General features: G+C 32.7%; 1 protein-coding gene across 5 annotated transcripts in view; it reads left to right on the top strand.

Annotated features, from left to right (window-relative positions):
- The window catches only part of LOC115218515, a 40,181-nt gene that overhangs the window by 15,507 nt on the left and 1,532 nt on the right, over positions 1-23,142 (top strand). Inside the window, exons 2-3 of one of the 5 annotated variants that reach the window (XR_005001734.1) lie at positions 1,850-2,706; positions 6,499-6,918. Coding sequence is in view for 3 of the 5 variants with exons in the window: in XM_036508445.1 (XP_036364338.1) it covers positions 1,850-2,667 (818 nt within the window). In the remaining 2 variants the exon portion in view is untranslated. Of the gene's footprint in view, positions 1-1,849; positions 2,707-6,498; positions 7,207-23,142 lie in introns of those variants that run through there. The other 4 variants (XM_036508445.1, XM_036508447.1, XM_036508446.1 and 1 more) reach the window with 4 other exon arrangements.

Here is a 23,142-nt window from a genome sequence, read left to right as displayed (position 1 = left end):
CAAAACAAGGGACATGACTTTGGTTTGTGCTTTCACATCGCTTGTGGGCATTCTCCGTCCTTTTTTTTTTGCCTCTTAATCCTTTCTGTCGAAGAGCGTAGGCTCGAGACATAAAAGACTATTCCATTCTGCCCAAGTGTTAAACTAATACACTTGTTTGCTGCTTCTGCGCCTGTCTTCATCTTTTGTTTTTCTGTAAATTTGAACTATATATATATATATATATATATATATATAATATATATATATATATATATATATACTATATATATAAACTGTTATGTTATTTTATATATGAAAAAAATCCGATTCATAACACACGTTTACAAACTCTATGCCTGGAATGACCACTTTTAAATACTATTGGAACTTACTCACAAGGTACAGGAATCCTGTATGTATACCATTCTGCCTAAATAATGGAACTGCAGATACAATATCCCTGCATATCTCACGTCTATTTTCATTCCTCCACTTCACTCTCTATTTCATATCTTATCTAGAATAACTATTGCTTAACCGTTTTCTCACACTGTCTCCGATGAAGGGATTTATAAGATATCCTGGAAACAGCTGTAGACCTCTTTATAAATGTTCTGAAATCTTTCACAACCATGGATTTTTATATCATTCTGTTAATTTACATGTGTGTGTGTGTGTGTGTTGTGTGTGTGTGTGTATTATTTAGAGATAGAAGTCCCCATGCAATTCATCAAATCCTAATATACATCACACCATATTATAGAATTTTATTTTAATACTTACTATTTCAGTTCCAAATTTCTCTTCTACACATGTTTCATGAGGTGCGTTTAACGTTGCCTAAGCACTCAGTCTTTTTCAGAAAACTGTCTTAACATGCAACCCCAATCATCAGGATTCATAGCTTTTTATAATTCAATAAATTTTCTATATTTAATATTTTAATGTTTAACATTTAAGAATGTAACTGTCTGTTAGTACATCGTAACTGTTATATATATATATTATATATATATAATATATATTATATATATATAACATATATATCTATAGATATATTATATCTATATATATATATATATATATATATATATATATATATATATATATATATCCTATATATATATAGATATATATATAATAATAGATATATATATATATATAAACTATTCGGAATGGGATAGATAGCGATTGTCAGGTTGACTCTGTTTTAGATTACAGTTTTAATGGGTATGGAGGCTTGTTATAGGATTATTTAGAATTAGCGAAGTGCATTGAAGTCGAGTAGTATTTATGCTTACATGAATAAATAGCGTCAAAGAATTTATTTAACATCGAGGAGTTGTGGAGACGAAGAATAGTGACTCTTACACATAATTCACATTTACCTATATTTGTATTGTAGGGGGGATCTTCACCTGCTATACACCATGACAGGGCGTATTGGATATCTTATGATTTGTGGTTATACATATGTGTTGCTAAAGAGGTAGATAGTTTAGATTTTGGATTAGTGGAAGAATTCATATGAGCACGATAATGGCGTTTAAAGTCCACAGTGCCGCCGATATACACCCTGCAGCGACCGTAAGGCTTATAAAACTCTACCTGATTTATTTGTGATATCGTTTTTTTCTGGAAGTCTTAATATCCACACACATTTATATTTTTCTTTTCGAGTAAATGTATTTTTATATGAAAATAGACATATCTAGCTTGCTTGTCGTTGCTTTACCTATATATATATATGTGTGTGTGTGTGTGTGTGTGTGTTTGTGTGTGTGTGTGTGTGTGTTTGTGTGTGTGTGTGTGTTTGTGTGTGTGTGTTGTATAGTTATTGATATCTGTTCTTCTCTCTGTTTTTCAGGTAAAGTAAACCCAAGATATGCAATAGAAATCGATATACAGAAGCTAATTGAAGATTTAGTTTGGAAAAAGTTTCTGAAAAGTCTTCATTTTTCGTGTCTTAGAAGATGTTTCTATCGACGAAATGCCTATCATATTGAAATTCGGTGGAGTTACTTTAGTTTCGAGGATTTTCTTGAATCTGAAGTGCCTCTGCGAAAAGAGCCAACAAAATCCCTGACTCAATACTCAACCACATACACGTGCCAGATAACCGGACCGCAGAAACATATATTCAACGCACAGGGTTCGCAAATGGAGTCTCGGTCGGTAAAATTACAAAAGAATTACAGTATTGGAGGAAAAGTATCGATAAAAGCAGCAGGATTAGAGTTCAATGCCGGTGGGAAACGTGATAATAGCCAGGAAGATAAGACAGATACGACCACCTCATGGTCGGATACCGCCGAGTTTACTTTGAATACAAACAACTCGGCTAAAGTGGTTATTACGCAAGAAAAGGGAATATCAGAGAAGTACTTTGTAGTGAAAACTCTGTTACGATTGAGACCGACACACCCTGGATGGGGAGCTCCTGTGATTGTTAGAAAGAAATCTAACCATCAGAAAGTGTTTGAATATGAAATTATTAGTTTCAGAGAGCTGTTTGAAGCGTATAGTGAATGTGCAGACTTGGTGGAGATTCGACCGCAAGCTCACTTACAACAATTCGAAGACGGCAACAGTCAATATTATGATGAGGTTTATATATTTTCCAGGGGAATAGAGACAAATGAAGAGGAAAAAAGGAATGTTAACATAGCTGCGGAAAATAATTAAGTTCATTGTTATATCCCCTAACAACTCTGTAACTCATTCCTACATGCTTGATATGTAATTTAATACGTAACTTGATCGCAGAATCGTTTATCTCATCATGTGGTAAATATCATTACAAAAATATCAAACCCTGCAACGATTCAATTACCTGACACCAACATCTTGCTCTACAACATGGAGCCTACAAAGAAAAAATCGCTATTACCGTGTTGCTAGTGTCCGCATGACCTGAAACTGACCAATGAAGGCCCAAATATTTTTACCTAGAGGCCAGGATGAATGGAATTTCTATAAAATTCTATTTACTCTAGTTCTTTACATCTAAGCATGTAGGCACGTTCTACATCCACGAAAATTTAAGTAAAATGGAGCTTAGCATATTTCTTTTTAATAACAATGATAATCCTTGGATAGAATTTATAAATATTTTAATGCATCGTTATGCACGTTTCCGCAAGTCAAATGTCTTGTAAGAACGCAGTCTGTATTCCTGGAATGATTACAATATAGTCCGTAGTATCTGTGGGGATCGGGTAGATCATGTTGAAATTGAAAAATCATAGAGAGGTAAAATTCCTAGACGTAAAGCCTTATCGATGGAAAGTATGAATCTTTCCATAAGTCAAATGAGAACTTTTAAATATGAGCTGAGAATCCAACCATCCGGAACATACACTGCGAAGTATCCCAAGAATATTGTGTAACAGAATATCCAGACTACCCACGGATGAATAGATATTTGATATGCACGCCGAATATTATAACTTAGCGGGATATAAGAACAGAATAAGACAGAGAAGGCACGATACTAAGAGGGCATTATTAATAGTAGAGATGAGTATATAAGTAATAGCAGAATACCAGAACCTAGGAAACAGTAAATATAACATGGATCAAAAGGGAAAGAAAAACCCATAACACTAAGAAGGTTAGATATAAAACAGAACCCACGAAACAGCAGCCAGAGGTAGAAAGAAGGGCGCCGTTAAACGCCGATAGAAATAGTGATAATAAAACAGTAGAAGTAGAAGAAACAAAATATACTGGCAAACCCAATAGATGTATTAAAAGAATTGGAAAAATAAGTGATGAAATCTTTTGGCTTAATGCATTTTTCAATTCGCAAATAAAATCCAAAATTGGTCAGGAATTCTTCACAGCATTAGATCTCCCAAATATCAAAGAATCATCAACAAGCATAATATATAATTTGCATACGCGATCCCTCACAATCTAAAATACCACATATACAAACTAGAAAATACAAAACTAAATGGAATAAAATTGGAGGGGAAATACGAAGCAACCGCAGCTCATAGTACCATATACGACAATAGAATGGTTTCACAAATTGGAATAGGAGACTTATTGGCGTATTCAAAATGTTTCCCGTAAAAAAGTTTTAAAGATATCAATCTATCTATCTATCTATCTATCTATCTATCTATCTATCTATCTATCTATCTACACACACACACACACATATATATATATATATAAATATATATATATGTGTGTGGTGTGTGTGTTGTGTGTGTGTGTGTGTGTGTGTGTGTGTATGTATGTATGTACGTATGTAATGTATGCTTGTCTCAACTGTTTCTGACAACAATAACTCTATTTTAATTGACTCGAGCCTTATAGGTATATCAATCACCATAAATGAGGAGTTTATTCTTTCTTTCGCTCACCACACACATCAGGCCTTATATATAAAAACGTATACGAATACATGCATAAATATACATGCATATATATTATATATATATATAATATATATATATATATAATATATAATATAGTATATATATATATCTATATATATTGTAAAAAATGAAGGTCGAAAATGCTGCTGTATTATACAGTTTTAATTTTTATATACATTATAACACTGTTTCAGTTCCTGAAATGAACCTTATCAAAAAAGTTATATATAAAAGAGACAGCTCATGCCGTCAAACACAAGAAATTCATTTATAATACACAACGGAGTCAGACATCTTAGAGTTCATGTATAGTTGATATATTTCATGTATAGTTGATATATAGTTTGAAGTATATGTTCAAAAGTGTCGATGCAGTGGCCCACGGTGGCGATACGTATTCAATACAAAAAACAGATCAAAGTGGTGGAAAGCGGTCAATACAGAAGATTGATGTTCCGAAAGAGCGAGGAAATATATATATATATATATATATAATATATATATATATATATATATATATATATATATATATAATATATATATATATAATATATATTATATATATATATATATATATATATACATGTATATACACCACATACGTTTAAAGATCCCATCGCGAACCTGCCCTCGATCACTACACTAAAATTTTATCCACCAGAAATCATCCGAATAATTTTCGTCCGCCCTATAGCACACATTTTCCTTTCTTTTATCCATGCGGCCACCATATCAAACCACCAAACCAGCCGGCTTGAAATCCTGGTTTTACTTTCCCGAGAACACTTCTAGATACTGATAAAATAATTCGTTGAAGTGCATAAACGTCGCATTCTTTTCAATTCTAACCATGGAGAATGAAAATATCAGAGCAGTAGATTTTGAACTAGAAACGCTAAGCTTAATTATAAATATAGAATGATGAAAAAGGTGAGAATTCTTTTTCTTTCTTTCTTATTTTTTTTTTTTTAATATGCAAAGATTTGAGAAAACGGAATGAAAATGGTGAAGGCAGTGGAAAAGTTAAGAAAGTTTAAATATTGCTTTTTTTTATGAAAGATGTCTCTTACATCTACACCTATGGAAAAAGAATATTGAACAGACGTAAAACATTGATTGATAAATTTTTGAAGTTATATTTTGGACAAGTATTGAGCAATCTGAAGTTGAACTATATGATGGGTATAATATAATCAGAAGAATTTGACATACGAGCAAATAACTTGTAATGAATACAAAAACCTAATGTGTGAAGCAGAAGTAGTCTAGATGGATTCCGGTAAGACGATGGATGTTGGTTGCCACAGGAGACCTCTTCAAGACCAGGTTCAAAGAATACAAAGCATCGTTAAATATCCAAGATATCAGAGCAATTTTGATACTTAATAAAATCGCTGTACATTATGAAATCAAGTGGAGACTACTAGAAAAGAGCAAATCTTATATCAACAGCACTAAGATGTGCACACTCAATTTAGGAGAGTAAAGAATCTTGCTCAAGAACTCCCTGAACCCAAAAGTCTGTCTGAACTTTAAAAGTTAAGTTGTTTATCTTGTTGCTCCGACGGAGATATATATATTTCCAGTTGATCGATTACACGTCTGAGTATAAAGGTGGACTCGAGTCTTATAGATACATCAGTCACTATGAATGAGGAGTTCATTCTTTCTTTCACTCACACACGCACATCAGGCACTTATATATAAAAACTTTGCTCTCTTCTTCATGCGTCGTGGATATCCATTCACCTTTGTCCGAACTGCCCTTACCCGTGCTCGCCAAGTCAATCGTACCACAGCCCTCTCTTCTTCCCCACACCGGCCTCCCAACCACATCTCTTCTCCCATCCTTTGCCACCCTCCAGCCTTCCCCTTCGAAAGAATACCCTACGGACCTTATTCGTCAAAAACTAAATCCCACCACCTTCCCTATTTTACCCAACTCACCCTTGCACTCCTTTAAGCGTGCCCGCAACCTATGCGGCCTACTGGTCCGTAGCTCTTTCCTCCCCCCAACAGCCTCCCATCTCGGATCCTTCCCTTGCTCCAGATCCCTATTCCACACCTGTCCGTTCATCACCACCTCCTTCACTGGATCTAACCAGCATGCCCTCTACATCCGGAACTCTTTTCCTGCACTTAATATAACCTTATATACTGCATCCGATGCAATCTACGCATCCGTCTATATGTTGGTCAGACGGTCTGTCGGTTGGCCAACCGTTTCAGAGAACACCTATGGAATGTCCGCCTGCAGAGAAATACTCCTGTTACCCGTCATTTTTGCTCAGCAGGCCACTCCACCTCGCACTTCACTGTCTTCAGGCTTGCCCGAACACCAGGGCTTGCGAACCTGGGGCACACTTGATATTTTCTTGAAGTATTGTGCTTAATTTCAAAATAAAATTGTTTGTGTAATACATTTGTTTAAAAATATATTTAGAATTTATAAGTGGCAATAAACGAATACCCTACAATTTTATAATTTTAAACAAAAGAAAAGTACGGAAAATTCTTGATCTGTAATTTGTTTATTTGACAATTAGTGCATAAAGTATACAACCGGCCCTCAAAAGATTTTCTATGATTAAAATGGCCCGCAAAGTAATTCCAATTGGCCAGGCCTGCCCTACACCACGGATCCACCAACACCACACTTCGCCTTGAACTGCGCTACATCTTTACATCTTTACTCGCTGAACTCAAACTCCATTTCGACTGTACACTACCCCTCCTTCCAGTGATATCTTCGATAGACCTTTCTTATAAAATATTTTTTTTATTTTTTGTTTTTTAAAATTCTATTTTATTAAAAAAAATGTTATATCCCTTCTTTCATTTTCTAGTCTTATATTTAAGTTGATGATAAAGAGATAGATAGATGTTCCAAACCACTCTAAAAAATTGTCTGTTCTCTTAGCCATTCTTGCTACAATAGCGACAACATGAATTTATTCCATCCTCTTATTCTGATAAAATATTTAAGAAAACTTATATTAACGTATCTTGTCTTTTCAATTTCATATTTGTGCAGCTGAAGATATTTAAATTGATGTAATGATTGCATTGTTCAAATTGATGGAACCGCTTGAAACGATCGTACTGTATTATTACCTGATATCCTGTTGCTTATTTTGCTTTTTTTTTCACGTTACTTCGAGCTGCGCAGATAATACCGAACTGACTTGGTGCTTCAAACCTAAGTACCTAATATATTGTTTACGTTTGATAATTTGCAAGTAAATTTAACGATTTACATTGTAATAACGGGAGATAAACACTGTGTATCTATTTATTACACATTTTAGTTACTAAGAAAATTTACATTAAAAAATTACGTAGTTTTTACATAAAGTAGAATAAAATATTATATAACTTTACTTATTGTTATTACATAGGTTAGTGTGTGTATGTTACTTTAGGTTAATTTGTTTTTAGTTTAGAGTACCATATATATATATATATTTTTTTAGTTATATAGTTTAGGCTTTAATTATAGTTAGTATTTAATTGGTATTTTTTTGTTTTGTATTTACTTAATATTTTATTGAGTGTGGGAATGAATATTAGTGTATATATCGAGCTTGTACGTATGTATATGTATGTGTGAGTGTGTATATGGTTATGTTTGTGGGTGTGTGTATATATGTGTGTGTATATATGTGTGTGTATTTGTGTGTATTGTGTATAAAGGGGTTTTATCTTTATCTTTATATTTGTATGTATGGACTTCATTATCATGATTAGTTTAATAAGAATTTTGCATGTAGGTATGGGTGTGTATGTAGGTGTGCGTGTGTACAAGTGTAAGTATAGATGCGGTAGTGTATGAGTGCTATGTAATTGAGTGTGATTATTTATGCACTTGTATACATGCAAGTTTTGAATGTCCGTGTGATTGCACCCGTCTGCGTGTACACACTCATTTTTATTTATATATATATTAATATCTATATGAGTTTTCGTTTTTTAGTTTTTCTTTTGTATGTTTATGTATGTGTGAATGTGTGTGCGTGTGCGTATTTGCTTGTATCGAGTTTTGTACGTATGTATTTGTATGTGTGAGTGTGTGTATATGGTTATGTTTGTGGGGTTGTGTATATATGTGTTGTATTTGTGTTATTATGAAGGGGTTGTATCTTTATATTTATACATGTATGTATGGATTTTATTTATCATGATTATTTTAATAAGAATTTTGTATGTAGGTATGGGTGTGTATGTATGTCTGAGGTGTGTATAAGTGTAAGTGTAGATGTGGGAGTGTATGAGTGCTATGTAATTGGTTTTGTGATATTATTTATGCACTTGTATACATGTAAGTTTGAATGTGCGTGTGATTGCACCCGTCTGCGTGTACACACTTTTATATATATATTATTAATATATATATATATATGAGTTTTCGTTTATCATGGTCGTTTTATTAAAGTTTGTTTGTATTGAGATTTGTACGTATGTATATGTATGTGTGAGTGTGTATATGGTTATGTTTGTGGGTGTGTGTATATATGGGTGTGTATTTGTGTGTATTGTGTTAGGGGTTGTATAGTTATATTTATACTTGTATGTATGAATTTTATTTCCATTCATAAATGATAAATAAATAAATTAATAAAATAATAAAATTAATAGCCCCCTATTAAAGGTTACTTTAGGTTAATTTGTTTTTAGTTTAGAGTACCATATATATATTTTTAGTATATGTTTAGGCTTTAATTATAGTTGGTATTTAATGGTATTCTTTGTTTTGTATTTACTTAATATTTTATTGAGTGTGGGAATGAATATTAGTGTATATATCGAGTTTGTAAGTATGTATATGTATGTGTGAGGGTGTATATGGTTATGTTTGTGGTTGTGTGTATATATGTGTGTATTTGTGTGTATTGTGTATGAAAGGGGTTTTATCTTTATCTTTATATTTGTATGTATGGACTTCATTATCATGATTAGTTTAATAAGTATTTTGTATGTAGGTATGGGTGTGAATGTATGTATGCGTGTGTACAAGTGTAAGTATAGATGCGGTAGTGTATGAGTGCTATGTAATTGAGTGTGATTAATTATGCACTTGTATACATGCAAGTTTTGAATGTCTGTGTGATTGCACCCGTCTGCGTGTACACACTCATTTTTTTATATATATATTAATATCTATATGAGTTTTCGTTTTTATGGTTTTTTTAAAGAATTTGTAGAAAGGTTTGTATATTCCATTCATAATTTTTAATTTACGTTTGTTTACTACGCTCAAAGAATTTTATATTCCATTCATAATTTTAATGACGATGTTTTTACGTAGCGCAAATTATTTTATATGTTCGGTTCCATGGTAACGTAATTTTTTTATTGTAATAACGGATAGTGTTTAAAATTCACTTCAAAATTTGATACTGATTAGAAGGTATGTCTATTTTCTCCTTTGTTAATCTTGTTACTTATGATAATCTGATTACTAATGAAGTATTTTATATATCGTATTTTGTAGAAATGTTGTTTTTCTTTGTATGTTTATGTAGTGTGAATGTGTGTGTGTGTGCGTATTTGTTTGTATCGAGTTTTGTACGTATGTATTTGTATGTGTGAGTGTGTATATGGTTATGTTTGTGGGTATGTATATATGTGTGTGTATTTGTGTGTATTGTGTAAGGTGTTGTATCTTTATATTTATACTTGTATGTATGGATTTTATTTATCATGATTATTTTAATAAGAATTGTTGTATGTAGGTATGGGTGTGTATGTATGTGTGCGAGTGTACAAGTGTAAGTGTAGATGGGAGTGTATGAGTGCTTTGTATTGGGGTGTGATTATTTATGCACTTGTATATATGTAAGTTTTGAATGTGCGTGTGATTGCACCCGTCTGCGTGTACACACTATTTTTTTATATATATTAATATATATATGAGTTTTCGTTATCATGGTCGTTTATTAAAGTTTGTTTCTATCGAGATTTGTACGTATGTATATGTATGTGTGAGTGTGTATATGGTTATGTTTGTGGGTGTGTGTCTATATGGGTGTGTATTTGTGTGTATTGTGTTAGGGGTTGTATAGTTATATTTATACTTGTATGTATGGATTTCATTTCCATTCATAATTTTTTAAAAACGTTTGATATCCACGAGCAAAGAATTGTTCGGTTTTCTTTTGAGTGTTTATGTATGTGTGAATGTGTGTGTGTGTGTGTGTGTGATTGTTTGCGTAATTTATTTATCTGTATGGGTGTGGGTGTTTATATATTGGTATATATCGTGTTCTGTATGTATGTGTATGCATATGTATGTGTGAGCGTGTATATGTATATTGTTTATGAATGAGTGTTGTATGTGTGTGTCAGGAAGTATGAATAAGTAATGTGTTGAGTGTATGAGTATGTGTGTGTATATATAGTTTATTTTTTGTTTTTTGTTTTTTGGTTTTTGGTTTTTGTTTTTTGCTTGTTGTTTTTTGGTTTTTGTACATTTTTAAATATGAGAACTTTTATAATAGGTTTTTATATTAAATTGTTTATAGGGTTTATTTTAGATTATTTTAGATTATATATTGATTATATATAGATAATATATAGATTATATAGATTTATATATTTGTATTTTATTGATAATTTTATTATTTTATTATTTTAAATTTATTAAATTATATTTTAAAATATTGATATTTTTAGATCGAAAATCCACCTGAAGATTGTCGGTAGCAGACATGAAACAATTGTTGTGGCGGTTATTTAATTTATATTAAAATTTTATGTATTGATTAAATCTTTTCTTGTTGTTGTTTGGTTTTAAAATAGTGGTTTTGTCTCGAATTATATTATATATGTATATTATAATATATATATATATATATATATTATATATATATATATATTATATATATATATGTATTTATATCTATGTGTGTATATATTATATATGTATGTATGTGTATATAATATATCGATAATATATATATATATATATATATATATATATATATATATTATATATATATATATTGATATGTAGGTTAAGATAGGTATATATAAATAGTATTAACATTTTCAGTTATTCATGATATATTTACAGTTTGTTTTACTCATTCGGTCTTCAATCAACAACCGTAACTGAGAAAGAAATTCAAATTTGTTAACCAATTAGATTTAGCTTATGATTAAAAATAATCGCTCCCCAATCCCCGATAGATTTAAACCACTAAAACATTAATATATAACGAATAACAAGACTCATGCAGCTTATCTCTTATCTCTTAATACAGGAACTTTTATTACGTAATATTCTGTGAAATTATATTATAAACTAGCAGTATCGTAGCCTCATCGTAGACGCGCGCTAATACCCAGAAGGGCTCGATATGAATCACGACTATAAGATACCCGCTTTTGGTTACACTGCACCGCAAAATGTGGGAGTAGTTAGGAATCTAAATCGTAGGAGACAGACACACAACTTCACTTTTATATATAAAGATTTGGTGTTTTATCATGTACGTATACTTTCGTTACGATGAAAAGGAAAAGAATTTTCATATAGATATTGATGTATATTTGTACGTATGTATATTTATGCCTGCACATCTATTTGGTGCACACACGCGTGGACTTATATGTATGCAGAATAATAATGTTATAATTCTAGTCTAACTATATGATATATGAATATATTGACTGTGATTTTAAAATTAATAAGACTACATCTTTCATAACTATCTGTTTATATTATATTATAGCATACTATATATTTGAATCTGCTATACTATGTATTGTGAAGTGGAGATTACACTGAATCTAATATTATTATATTATTATTATTATTACTATTATTATTATTATTATTATTATTATTATCATTATTATTATTATCATTATTATTATTATTATTAATAATAATATTATTATTATTACTAATAATATTATTATTATTATTATTAATAATAATAATAATAATAATAATAATAATAATAATTAAATATATGTGTACTCATGGATATGGATGTATATGTGCGCTCCAGTATGAATGTGACCTCGTGTGTACCGTTGGCGATTTTTTCCTCTGTCTTCCCTTCTCTGGATCTTTCCTTCTCATATGTTTCCGACGAAGAGCTCCGCTCGAAACGTTAAACCCTCCTTCTTCCCTTCTTTTCTGAGCGTTCAATAATACTATATTTGTTCCACGTCCTCGCGTTGTTGTGTTTTTTGTGTTTTCTTGTTTGGATTAACTTATATATATATATATATATATATATATATTATAATATATATAATATATATATATTATATATATTATATATATATATATATATGTATTAGGGTGAAAGGAACACACGAGTTGATATATATGAAAAAACAAGTCAAAAATAGAAAATGCTAAGATAATTTTATAGTGAATCTTTTCAGTACCGGTTCGGTCATTTTGAGACCTTTCAACTTTTCTTGGTAGGGTAGGAGAAGTAGAAGGCTGATGTGTGGAGAGGGGTGGGGAAATCTGGGAATGCCTGATGGTCGTATTTGAATGGTCAGTGGCGGACAGCAGTCGCAGTTCAATCAGGAATTGTTTATGGAATTTGCGTAGGCGTTATACTGAAAGGCATTAGTGACAGGTTAAGGGGTAGAAGGTGGAGAAGTAGAAAAGAAAGAAGATGACGATGTTTGATGATGATGATGATGAAGAAGAAGAAGAAGAAGAAGAAGAAAAAGAAGAAGAAGGAGAAGGAGAAGATGATGATGATGATGGTGGTGATGATGATGACGACGATGATGATGATAATGATGATGATGAAGAAGAAGAGGAAGAAGAAGAAAAAAACAGAGAAGGGGAATATGAATGGTGTGAAAGTATAGTTGTGATGGGGCTGATTAGTAATGGATTCTATGGAATGTAATATTTGTTGTGTGTATATATTTCTTTTATTTAAAGTTGAGGTATATTAATTGTTTGTCGTAGGACCCGTTAAGAAGTGGCCTGTATTTTGTAATAAGAGATTTTCTTTACTTATTTGTTGTCTCGAGGTTGTATCGTCCCTAAATTGGTAGAGGGGGAAAATCCTAAAGTTTGGTGTTTTTTTGTTGGCGCAAGTATCTATGTGTTGGCTAAAAGCTATTTTTCTGTTTTGGGGAATTTATCTGGGATCTGTGCAGGGCCATTCGTTTACGCAAACCATTTTTTGTTTGGCCTATGTACTGCTCTTGACACCCGGAGCAGGTTAGTGAGTATATTAGGTTCTCCGAAGCACATGTGAAGTTGCTTTTCACTGTAACCGTTGTCCCTGTTTGAAGGAGAACTCTGATCCTCAATTAGATAGTCGCATATCCCGCAATGGGACTTCCTTCTTCTTCTCCTACCCTACCAAGAAACTCACAACGACCTCGAACACACATGAAGTGCAAACAAGGGAGTCAGAGAAAGGCAGAATGCCACTTATATCTGAACACTACTATAGAAATATTCCTTTAAAAAACCTTTTTTCTAATTTTCTAAATTTAATTATTTAATCGTTACAGTTGAAAAGGTCTCAAAATGACCCGAAACCCGTACTGAAAGATTCACTATAAAATTATCTTAGCATTTTCTATTTGACTTGTTTTTTTCATAATATATATATATATATTATATATATATAATTATATATATATTATATATATATAATATAATTAATTGTCTATATGCTTGGACGTATGCTTAATTATGTCTATTATGTATCTATGTACATGTATAGGTATATATATATTTGCTCATGGTATATGTATGTATATGTACATATATATATATATAGTTAGCGACTGCACGCATTTTTTTTCTCTCCCTCCTTCTGTTGTGTTTTTCTCCCTCTGTGTATCTTTCTGTTGAAGAGCGTAGGCTCGAAACGTTAAAGACTTGTTTTATTTATATTTCCTGAGCGCCATACTAATACAATTGTCGTTTGTTTTCCACCTGCCTTCGTCTTTTGTTTATTTTCATAAAGCTTCCGTTATATATATATATATATATATATAATATTATATATATATATATTATATATATAATATATATATATATATATATATATATATATATATTGAATGTACGTGTATCTGTTTTCTGAATAAACTTTATAATCTCTGACGAGGCCTATGGAAATATAGAAGTACCTCATTTTTAACTGCCTATAACCTCAATACAATTGACATGTATAGGCACAACAAATTACTTTTTTCCATAGGCTGAAACAGCTGTGATTTTAATGATTTTAACAATTTATATTAATGTTTTTTTAATAACTGCTTGTATTCTTATCTTATATGTATTGAATTATATTGTATATATGTATGTTATTATGGTTGTCATTTTGATAAATAGATAAGTCAACATTCTAATATCCTAAAGTTGATAAACCAACTAAAGTGTTTCTCTATCTTCTTATTTGTAACATATATATATATATATATATATATTATATATATATTTATATCTATATTATATATATATATATATAATAATATATATTATATGTATATATATATATATATATATATATATTATATATATATCTATATATATATATATATATATGTATGTATATATATATATATATATATAATATATTATATATATATATATATATATATATATATATATAGTATATATATATATATATAAATAATAAATATTAGGGATATATCCAAATTTACAGGGAAAAAAAACAGATTTAGGATTAAATCCAATTTTATAGTAAAATATTATAAAATATTATTTGAGACAAAACCACTATTTTGCAAAACAAACAAAGGAAAGACTTAATCAATACATAAAATTTAATAATAGTCAAAAAACCGCCACTACAATCGTTTTTGTCTTGATCGACAATCTTCAGGTGGACTTCCAATCTAAAAAATCAAATTTTAAATATAAAAAATAATACTTTTAAATAATTCAAGTATCTAAATGAAAAAATATAAGTATATAATCCATATATAACCTATATATAATCCATATCGAAAATATAGACTAATTACCACGAATTCCCTAAAAAAACCATGATAAAACAAAACTCTTTAAAAACATATAACGAAAAATCTCCCTTTGCTAAACTCTATAACAAACCTAAAAAGTAAACCCCCTAACTCACATTCACACACAATACACACACGTAAACCACAGACTCACGACTTATACACATACCTATACTACTTATAAACCTCAATACACGCAAACACCACTCCCTCCCACACAGACAAATTAACACATACATCCAAACCTTAAATAACAAACCCATAGACACATTCACACCAAAACACACACTCACCACGCAAAACACTCACCACACAAAGATACATATACTCCCTCACATATACGCCTATACATACTCACTAAACTCGACATATACAACAATACTTACACACCACAAAAAACATATATACCATTTATGGAGCTTTAACTCACCTTAGCATCTCTAACAACAACTTGCAGTAACCCAATCCCATTCTCTATGCCTACCTCACTACTACACTATTCCATTCACATTCCAAGCAACGCTATTCACCACCCGGTTATTCACGTGCAAACGAACACCACTCAAAAATTATGAATGAAAACAATGTAAAAAAATAACCAACACCTAAATAGACAAAATACCACACGAATTACCTAAAAAAAACATGATAAACCAAAACTCATAAAAGCATATACGATAAAATCGCCCTTTGCTAAACCCTATAACAAACTTATATAGCAATCCCCCTAACCTAAACATTCACACACATAAAAACCCACACGTAAACACAGACCCAAGACTTATACACAAACCTATACTAACTTATAAACCTCAATATACACCAAAAACCACTCCCTCCCCCACACAGACAAATAACACATAATCCCAAATCCTATAACAAACCCAAATACACATTCACACCCAAACACACACACAGCAAAACCACCACACACACAACAGATACCATTGCTCCCTCACATGTACGCATATAACATACTCACTAAAACTCGTATATACAACAATATTTACACCCACACTCATACAGATAAATAAATTAATTATACAATTAAAAACTCACAACCAATCTCATATACATAACACTCTTATGAAACAACAATAAATACATCGTAATTTTAATTATTTAATTTTAATTATTTAAAAGTATTATTTTATATTTTAAAATTTTGATTTTTTAGATTGGAAGTCCACCTGAAGATTGTCGATCAAGACAAGAAACGATTGTAGGGCGGTTTTTTTGACTATTTATTAAATTTTATGTATTGATTAAGTCTTTCCTTGTTTGTTTTGCAAAATAGTGTGTTTGTCTCAAATAATCTTTTATATATATATATATATACTGGGATGAAATATGGTTATCAGTAATAATGGTTGAGGCAACTCGTTGCTAAACCCTTAATTACTTAGTATATATATATATACATACATACATACATATATGTACTACATACACATATATGTATGTGCATATATATATATACATACATATATGGGTACAGGACGTTACAAAACGTAAACAACATGAAATAGGAAAACAAAGTTGAGTACGCAAACAACGAGAGAAACAAAAGGAAAACAAGACAAGTAACATAAAGAAAGATCCTTCATTAGTTGTCGGCTGACCATCAACTCCCCATTTCGAGCACTGAAGACCAGTAAGAGAACCTGGATTTTGCGGGGGGTCAAAGTTGGTAACCAAAACATATACATATATATATATTAATTTATCTAATTAATTATTTTATTATTGTTGTTATCTTTAACCTGAAGAGTGGCTATATTTATATTGAAGTGATTTTTACTACTACTACTACTATTTTTACTATTATCATATCTTAAATATAGCCACGAAACTCGTGTCGTTATTATACAAAATATATACGTTTTATTTATTATTTTGCACATTACTTAATCATCGTTATATGTTTATCTTATATTTAATCTTTCTATAATATGTAAGTTTCTAAATGGTATGATTTAATTTTTCATTATTGAATTGATTAAAGGTGGGTTTTTTCTAATTTATATATATATATATATAATATTTTGTGAAAATTGATTTAGTATTTCTAAATTGAATTTTTCCCTGTAAGTTTGAAATAATATTCCCTCACATTATATATATATATGTGTGTGTGTGTGTGTGTGTGTGTGTGTGTGTGTGTGTGTGTGTGTGTGTGGTGGTGTGTGTATGTATGTATGTATGTATATGTAGTATGTATGTATATGTATGCATGTATATATATATAAAGATACATATTTGCGTTATTAAATAAATCATTTATATTTTCTGCTTCTAGTGATAAATTATACTTTAAAAATATAACAGATAAAACTGATACCTTTGTGAAAGAATGTCTTTAAATAAATAAATATTCAAATGGAAAATTCGACTGAAGTTTGTTTTTATTCGTTTGCCAAGAAGTTTGTTGTTGTTGTTGCTGCTGCTTGTGCTCTGGCTATCGCACATCTCGGCTGTGCGGGAAGTAGAATGACAAAGAATGCGTCCACGCGCCTTCTGCGTCTCGTAAAAACGATTGAAACCGGTTGAGGTAGGATTTGCATTCTCACCTCTTAGAACTCTCACCTGACGCTCCTTTGCGGGGAATTACTTCGACTGCTTATAAGACATGTCGAACGAAGCGCTTGGGGCAAAGTCAATGGGACTTCATCTACTAAATAGAAAAAAACCCTGAGGGGTATGTTGGGTTGGGGAGTTGCCTGGTTTCTGCAAATGTGTCATCTGTTAGGAGTAGAGAATCTCGTTTCAACCTGAGGAGGACTGTTTGGGTGGGAACCTGCAATGTTCTCTCGAATGAATTAATTGAAAGGTGGTTGAAAGTTGCGTAAATGCCAAATAACTGTGAGTCAGAGAAAGAGAACTGGAGAGGGCACTTGCTTTTTGGTGTTTGTTTGTTTGTTGAGCGAAGCGGTCTTTGTCCCGTCTGTAGTGGGAGAAGTCCGAAACGTGGTCCTTTGCTATTCGTAAGACTCGCAGAAGAGAAAGCAGGTCAACCCCCGACACCGAGAGCATCGACGAATGGATGAATGCGCATCCAGGCTCAGCGGTTGTGTAGGAAGTCGGGGACAAGAAACAGGAAGAAAGAGTGAGAGAAAGTTGGAGCGAAAGAGTACAACAGGGGTCTCCACCACCCCCTGCCGGAGCCTCGTGGAGCTTTAGGTGTTTTCTCTCAATAAACATACACAACGCCTGGTCTGAGAATCGAAACCGCGATCCTCCGACCGCAAGTCCGATGCCCTAACCACTGGGCCATTGCGCCTCCACTTGCCGTTGGTGTTCAAGGAGATCTTGAACAGTAGGGTTCCTAGATTATCCCTAGAGATCCTTCTGCACAGGAGGACTACATCATTATCATTAACCCACTTTTTTGTAACGTTGTATACTATGTATGTTTCCCTTCCTTTTCATCGTGTACCTTGCAATGCTTACTATTTTATTTATTTATTTATTTATTTATTTTATCATTTCATCATATGTAAACCCCAACAATTTATATCTGTCTTTGTATTGTCCCGCGCATTCTTCGCCCCGGTGGCAAATAAATGAAATCATCATCATCACCATCATCACCATCATCATCGTTATTATTATTATTATTATTATTATTATTATTATTATTATTATTATTATTATTATTACCATCATCATCATCATCATCATCATCATCATCATCATCATCATCATCATCATCATCATCATTATTATTATTATCATTATTGAGTGAGCGAGCAGAGCATGCCATCAAAGTGACACTGGGGTAATATCATTATTATTATTGTCATTATTATTGTTATTATTATTATTATTATTGTTGTTATTATTATTATTATCATTATTATTATTATCATTATTGTTGTTATCATTGTTATTATTATTATTATTATTATTATTATTATTATTATTATTATTATTATTATTATTATTATTATTATTATTATTATTATTATTATTATTATTATTATTATTAGTAAGTGAGCGAGCAGTGCATGCCATCAAAGTGACACTGGGGTACAAGATACGAAGCTCAGTATACCCACCATGACTACCCGTCTGATAAGGGTACACTGGGACACATGCATCACAACCATATGTGCGCGACATGGTGATCTCATATCAAGATAAACGGCACATGTCCTTGCAGGTGGGGCCCAGTTAGAATTTTCTTCTGGTCGAGTAACCATCCCGCTCAAAAGGTCCCTGAATGAGGGTTGTTTAAGGATGTTGAACGAAACACTGATGTTCCCAGAGGTGAATTATTCAACCCCCAAAGAATCCCCCTCTATTTCTGTTCGTGATCAGAGATGCACATATCGTCAGCCACTAAGGACATGCTCAACTGGTTAAGGACAAACAACTGACAAGCAAATCTGTGGTATTGAGCAGAATATTTGCTGTAGCCCAGCTATGTGATAACACTTCCAATCAGTTAAGATCAGGAGCCATGAGAGCCACTGTCTGGCACTGCATCAGGACATACTTTTTCCCTTCTTTCTTCAACTTTTCTTCCGTTTCTCGCCGAGTGTTTTCCGTACACCTAGGGCAGAGAAGCTCATTGTATGCATTCCCAGATTACACACGCAAATTCACAACAAAAATATGTATTTAAAAAAATTAATAAATAAATAAATTCATGAATGGATGTTGTTTTCACAGCGATAATGCTCTTCTCAGTACATGAGCCATTCCAGTTAACACGATTTTTTACACTTCCTGTAGGGATGGTAAGCCTGGTATCATTTTCAAATAGGTTTCAGTACCTTTTTTTTTATCATTCCTAGAACTCCTACAATCACTGGTACTGTAGTCGCCTTGAGATGCCACATTTTTTCAATTTCTATTAGCAAGTCTTTATATTTACTGATCTTGTCAAATTGTTTCGCCGCTATATTGTGATCGCAAGGAATACTCATGTCAATTAATAACCACATCCTTTTTGTCTGATATTTTATTACTATTATTATTATTATTATTATTATTATTATTATTATATTATTATTATTATTATTATTATCATTATTATTATTATCATTATTATTATTATTATTATTATTATTATTATTATTTTTAAGTTAAATTAAAATACATGGGTAGTAATAGTTCTCACATCGCCAATGCTCTTCTCAGTACGTGTGATGTACCAGTTAAGACAATCTTTTGCACTTCTTGCAGGGATGGTAAGCCAGGGATCATTCTCATATAATTTTCGGTTCCCTTCTTGATCATTCCTAGTGCTCCTACGATCACTGGTATTGTAACCGCCTTGAGATGCCACATTTTCTCAATTTCAATGAGTAGGTCTTTATATTTTCTGAGCTTGTCAAACTCTTTCGCCGAGATATTATGATCACAGGGGATGCTCATATCGATCAATAAGCAAACTTTATTGTTTTGGTCTTTCACAACAATATCTGGTTTATTGGCTTTGATGGTTCGGTTTGTATGTACTGGAAAGTCCCACAGAATCATTACATTTTCTCCTTCAGTTACAGCTTCAGGGTGGTGATTATACCACTTGTCGGCAGTTTTGATATTGTAATGCCGACTTATTAGCCAGTGTAGATATTGGCCAACTCTGTCATGTCTTAATTTATACTCCACTGGTGCTAAGACTTTACATCCAGAGATTAGATGGTCCACTGTTTCAATCATGTCGTTGCAGAATCGGCATTTTGGGTCTGCTCCATTTTTCATCACATTGGCCTGGTAGTTCCGGGTTAATGGGCTTTGATCTTGAGCAGCCAGGATGAAACCTTTGCTCTCAGCTTTTAGCCCTGAGCTCCGTAGCCACTGATGGGTTTGCTTCTGGTCAACATCAGCTTGTTTGCTGCGGGCCACATATTTGCCGTGCAGAGGTTTCTCCTCCCACCTATCAGCCAATTGCTCGTGCGCTTTTTTCGTTGCCATTATTTTCACCTTCTTTGCAACAATAGTTGCCGTACTTCCCTCGGGCTGTTCAGTTTGGGTATCCTGCACGAGATCCATAGCATATGTTTTGCTTTCCTTTATGATAGAATGAAGCTTCTTTCGTCTCTCGTGATTTTCCACGAGCTTTAGCATCCAGTCATTCGTTATTTCAAGATATTTGGCCAGTCCAATTGTGGTTGTTTTGTAAGCTAGTTCAAATTGGATCAGGCCTCGACCTCCTTGGGCTCTGGGAAGGTAAAGGCGATCTACGTCTGCCTTTGGGTGGTGCATCCTATTACAACTCAGCAGCTTGCGTATTTTCCTATCTATATTCTTTACTTCACTCATATTCCAGTTCAACACATTGTAGCTATAAGTAACAACTGGAACTGCTAAGGAATTTATAGCTAACACCTTGTTACGTGCATTTAGTTCAGATTTCAGGACTGCACGAACTCTCCTATAACATTCCTTCCTGATCTTCTCTTTCATGCTTGCATGCTGAATACCAGAGCCTTCATTTATCCCTAAATATTTGTATGTTTGTTCTTGCTCAAGCTCTCTTATGACTGTGTCAACATCTAACACGACTGAATTTGTGGTCTTCACTTTACCTTTCTGGAAAGTGGCCTTGGCACACTTCTCAAGTCCAAGGGCTCCGACAATAACCTGTCATATCCGTCGACTTTTCATCTTCCTTATCGCATACCTTGTGGTCAGCTGGGCATTCTTTCTCAATTACACTATGTCTGATTTCCTATTCTCTATCTCATGGTCGTACTGAATCATAAAACCCCATAGGATCTTTGCATTATCATTTTCGATGATGCTTTCGGATTTGTTCGTACCACTTTCTTGCTCTGCCAAGTCCATACTTGTTGCAAAGCGTCTAATGGATAATCCTTTCTATATTGTCGTGAAGACTCTTATATATTTTCTGGTCTAGTGGCGTACATTGGCTGGTAATATGCCATACGCTTTCACCATTTTATCCACAAATTCTGCACTTATTACTTTCTGATGTGTTGACTATTCTGTATTTGACGTAATTGGTTCTTAAAGCTTTCTCTTGGGCAGCACAGATTAGAGCCTCCCCGTTTCCGGTTTTAAATCACTTTTAGTCATCCATAGCCATCTTTTTTCTCTGTCTGTCTTATCTTCAACATCCCTATGAAATTGTCCATGCATTCTTTTCTTTATCTACCTATTTTCAGTTTCATTCATTCTCAAGTGATTGTACGGTGCTTTATCTTCGCAATCTTCCATCCTACACATCTTAATGAGTATTACTTACTCGGATATAGTCCAACATTTTGTCAGTAGTTTTAGGTTCCATTTGTTGTCTTTATTCCCGATATTTTTGGATAGAGTTCGAAGCAGTGTTTTATCGCTTTCTCATTGTTGTTGTTGTTGTTAAGGCGGCGAGCTGACAGAATCATGACACGCCAGGCAAAATGCTTAGCTGGCAGAGACGTTAGCACTCCGGGCGAAATCCGTAGCCGTATTTCGTCTGACGTTACGTTGTGAGTTCAAATTCCGCCGAGGTCGACTTTACCTTTCATCCTTTCGGGGTCGATGAATTAAGTACCAGTTACGCACTGGGGTCGATGTAATCGACTTAATACCTATGTCTGTCCTTGTTTGTCCCCTCTATGTTTAGCCCCTTGTGGGTAATAAAGAAATAGGTATTTCGTCTGCCGATACGTTCTGAGTTCAAATTCCGCCGAGGTCGACTTTGCCTTTCATCCTTTCGGGGTCGATAAATTAAGTACCAGTTACGCATTGGGGTCGATATAATTGACTTAATCTGTCTGTCTGTCCGTGTTTGTCTCCTCGGTGTTTAGCCCCTTGT

The sequence above is a fragment of the Octopus sinensis genome, linkage group LG13 (assembly GCF_006345805.1).
Source record: "Octopus sinensis linkage group LG13, ASM634580v1, whole genome shotgun sequence".
Taxonomy (NCBI): Eukaryota; Metazoa; Mollusca; class Cephalopoda; order Octopoda; family Octopodidae; genus Octopus; species Octopus sinensis.
Note: the sequence above shows the minus strand (reverse complement) of the source record. Positions and strands in the feature narration are given on the sequence as shown.